Here is a 3,757-nt window from a genome sequence, read left to right as displayed (position 1 = left end):
TTATTAGAGAATCAAAGATTCAGACCAGTGGAACCATTTTTAATCATATGGTACAAATTCTGGGATATGCAGATGATTGTGGGATATCGACATTATTAGGAGATCAAAAGCTGTTGTGGAAGAGGCCTTTCTTGCTCTTGATGATGCTGCCAAGAAGTAGGGACTTGTTGTTAATACTAACAAAACCAAAAATATGATGATGATAGCTGGTCAAGAAATAGGTTTTAATGAAGATTTTATCCAAATTGGTCATTACTCTTTCAAACGAGTTGCGGAGTTTGTGTTCCTCGGATCAAGTTAATGATGTTTCGGCTGAGATAAGGAGATGAATAGCATCCACCAATAGGTGTTTTTTTGGACTGTGTCGGCCCTTTGGTAGTAGCTCACTATCAAGATTCCCAAAAACTAGATTGTATAAAACGTTAATTCGACCAGTACTACTCTACGCCTAGGAAACTTGGTCACTTTCAAAGGCCAATGAAAGGGATCTCCAAACGTTTGAGAGAAAGATACTCAGACACATCTACAGCCCAGTAAAGGATGGTTCAGCTTGGAGAAGACGCATGAATAGGGAAGTTTACTTGTTAATTGGTTAGCCTGATGTTGGAACAATTGCGAAAATTGGTAGGCTCTGTTGGGCAGGCCATGTGGCAAGAATGGGAACTGATGAGATCCCAAATAAACTTCTCAATGAGCACCTATGTGGAACACAGCCGAGGACCATTGGCCACCCAAAGCTTCGATGGTTGGATGGTGTTAAAGAGGACTCAAGGACCCTGCTTAAAGTGAGGAATTGGAGAGCAGCTGCACTTAATAGATTAAATTGGTGGAAGCTGCTTGAGGAGGCCAAGACCTAATAATGGGTTGTTGCGCCGATTGATGATGATGATGATATGACATTATGAACTGTCAGGAATTATTAAAGACACTAGCTGACATGAATATATAACACCCAAGCTGTTATGGTGAAGAATGAATGGTGTTAAGTACATTGCGGAAGTCTGGAACCAAACATCAGACAGTTTTTTATGAAATAAGGGGATAAGATAAGGTGAAGCACTGGTATGCATCTTTGTCAACTTGACGCCGGAAAAAGCAGTGAGATAATATGGTGTCCAAATAAAAGGAATAACTATAAATCAGCCGATCCAGTTTATAGTGTTTCACTGACGACACGAATATTGTGAGGCAATCCTAGCAAGCTATCTCAGATGCTTTCCTATCCGTTGAAATGACTGCACAATGGCATGGTTTAATTATTAACTAAGAGAAAACCAAGTACCTGGTGTCAGAAGAGGTTTTTTTATTCCGCGTTACAAAAATCTAAAATTATATATTCTTCAATCATGTTATGTAAGTGATCAAACCATTTATTAGAAAAAGTTTGGTGGAAATAGAGAGGTTCAAAACTATTTTATTGTGTGTAATTTCACGTAGCCTGATACATAAATACCTTCAATGCATAGTCAGTTATTACACAACATTTACGCTTACTACTCATATTCATTATCATAATGCTCTTAAAAACATTTTTTGTGTTAATGTTAATGAATTAAATCTTCTATCAAATTGGAGTCAGAAATGAAACAAAATTTGTACTTGTAAAACTAAGCTTATACTTATGCTTATACATAAAAGTTTACACTTTTATTACAGGGACATTCTGGAGGACCTTTAATGTTGGCACAGAATGGAACATTTTATCAAATAGGCATCATCTCTTATGGCTATAAGTGTGCAGAGCCAGGATACCCAAGAGTGTACACACGTGTTACTTTTTACCTTGATTGGATTATCAATAATATTGAATAAAATCACTTTTTGTGTTAATTTCAGCAAATAATTTTGTAGAAATAATTAATAAATCCCTGACTGTTAAAATAAAATCAATGGATTGTACTTAATACCTTGTTCTCAAGAAATGTTTTGTGATCTTTACTGAACTAGCTAATGTCTCTGTATATATATTTATAAATCCAACTTACATATTGTCAAAATAAGAACTATTGTTGCTATTGAAATGAAAATTTACTATAATAACAAAATTTAAACAGATGTATAGAAGTACCACCAATGATAAATGAGGTTGACAAAATAGTTAAAATAAAAGTATATAACAATAATTATGGTATGACTATATTCTATTTATATTTAATAAAATTAATAATACGGTATTTCAAATAATTTCATAAAAAAAAATTAAACATGACAAGTTAGTAACATATAAAAAACATTAAAATGTTATTTATATTTAAGATATCTTTATTTTTTTTAATACTTCCTTTAATGATTTGTTTTTAATTTATTTTATTTTTTGTCACTAAATTTTAGCTAGTAGCCTTAGTGTAATGTATTTAGCCTTAAATGAATGTAAATATGAATACATAAACAGTTTTTCTTGAATTTTATTCTGTTATTTTTAAAATAAAATAATATGCTATAAATTGATATGTTCATTTGCTTATAAACTATTAAATTAATAAAAATTAATTTACCCCCTTAAATTCACACTCTTTTTTCAAATCTTACACTTCGAATTCTTTCACTGTGTGGTGCTTGTGAGAGTGACAGGAAAATTTGGGATCAGGCTAGATGGAAATACTAGTGCAGTAGAATTTTAATTATAAATTATAAGAATTATCCTATAAAGGACATTAAGTATATAAAATGAAAAAGGAACACCAAAACAGGAGAGTGGACATTATATTTCTTAAGTACATCAGTGCATATTTACTGCAACTCTTATATTTCTTATCTCTAGGTATCTACTTTACTATGGGTATTTAATATTATATTAATGTTTTTAACAATATTGGAAATGAAACATTTGTTGAGTACTCCAGAAACCATTATCACTCAGCATTCCCTTCTGTCAGTTTTTTTATTATCAGATCAGATCGAGTCCAATGATACTGTAGCCTAAGAACTCATTTCTTACAATTTTCTATGAAAATCGGATTGAATTAGATTTAAATATAGATTTAATGTAGGCATATACTTAGCTTAATGAAATAAAAATTAAATGCAGAAAAATTCTACCTAAAAAGTTTTATCGTTCCACCTTTGTACTTATCAGCATAGAGATGTCTTGTTTCAAGCCTGTCAAGCTTGCTTGACATCCCGAGCCAATGCCTATACAGAGGTCAAAACTCTTTCCTATTTCCTGCCCAAACCAGGAGATATGGTCCATCCATAATAGTCTGAGTATTTCTTGGAGGCAATGTCCAGTGGGTCTCCCTTGAAAGAACTTTCATGGTCAAGGAAGTGGTAGAAAAAAAACTGATAACTGTGGCAGTCCTGGTTAGGAGCTCCCAGCCCTGATAACCATTACAGAGTATTAAAAAAAAAGAGGAAATCTTTTGGTGTAAAATTTTTTGTTGTATAATTTAATGAATACAATCTTTTTAAAGTTCTGTAGTGTTTTTTTTTTTTTTTTATAATCACCAGTAATTCGGTTATATCAACCATGTAAGGCCCACCAGGCCGATCTGGTATTAAATAAATAAAAAGATCAGTAATTGATTACATATTATTAATATCACAGTCAAGAGCGTCTATTCTTCGGATTTGTAACATAGTAAGGACTCTGTATATAATTTTGTGTGTGTAGAAATTGAAAATCGTGTGAGATGGCGAAAAATCACACTCACGAGAGCGACATTTCAATCTATTGGGACTAGAACTTGTTTAATCTGATCTCTAACTGTTCCAGCTTTGGGCTTAATCGGACGTCCCGTTTCCAAAATATAGATGTGTC

General features: G+C 32.6%; 1 protein-coding gene across 1 annotated transcript in view; it reads left to right on the top strand.

The window, feature by feature from the left end:
• LOC106677704 (venom protease) overlaps window positions 1-2,148 on the top strand; it is a 14,556-nt gene extending 12,408 nt beyond the window's left edge. The window contains exon 9 of the mRNA XM_014415798.3: window positions 1,657-2,148. Within this exon, the coding sequence (XP_014271284.1) occupies window positions 1,657-1,812 (156 nt within the window). The 3' untranslated portion in view covers window positions 1,813-2,148. The remainder of the gene's footprint in view (window positions 1-1,656) is intronic.
• Window positions 2,149-3,757: the final 1,609 nt, after the last annotated feature.

Source organism: Halyomorpha halys, unplaced genomic scaffold (assembly GCF_000696795.3).
Source record: "Halyomorpha halys isolate HHAL.00 unplaced genomic scaffold, Hhal_1.1 Scaffold8.1, whole genome shotgun sequence".
Classification (NCBI taxonomy): domain Eukaryota; kingdom Metazoa; phylum Arthropoda; class Insecta; order Hemiptera; family Pentatomidae; genus Halyomorpha; species Halyomorpha halys.
Note: the sequence above shows the minus strand (reverse complement) of the source record. Positions and strands in the feature narration are given on the sequence as shown.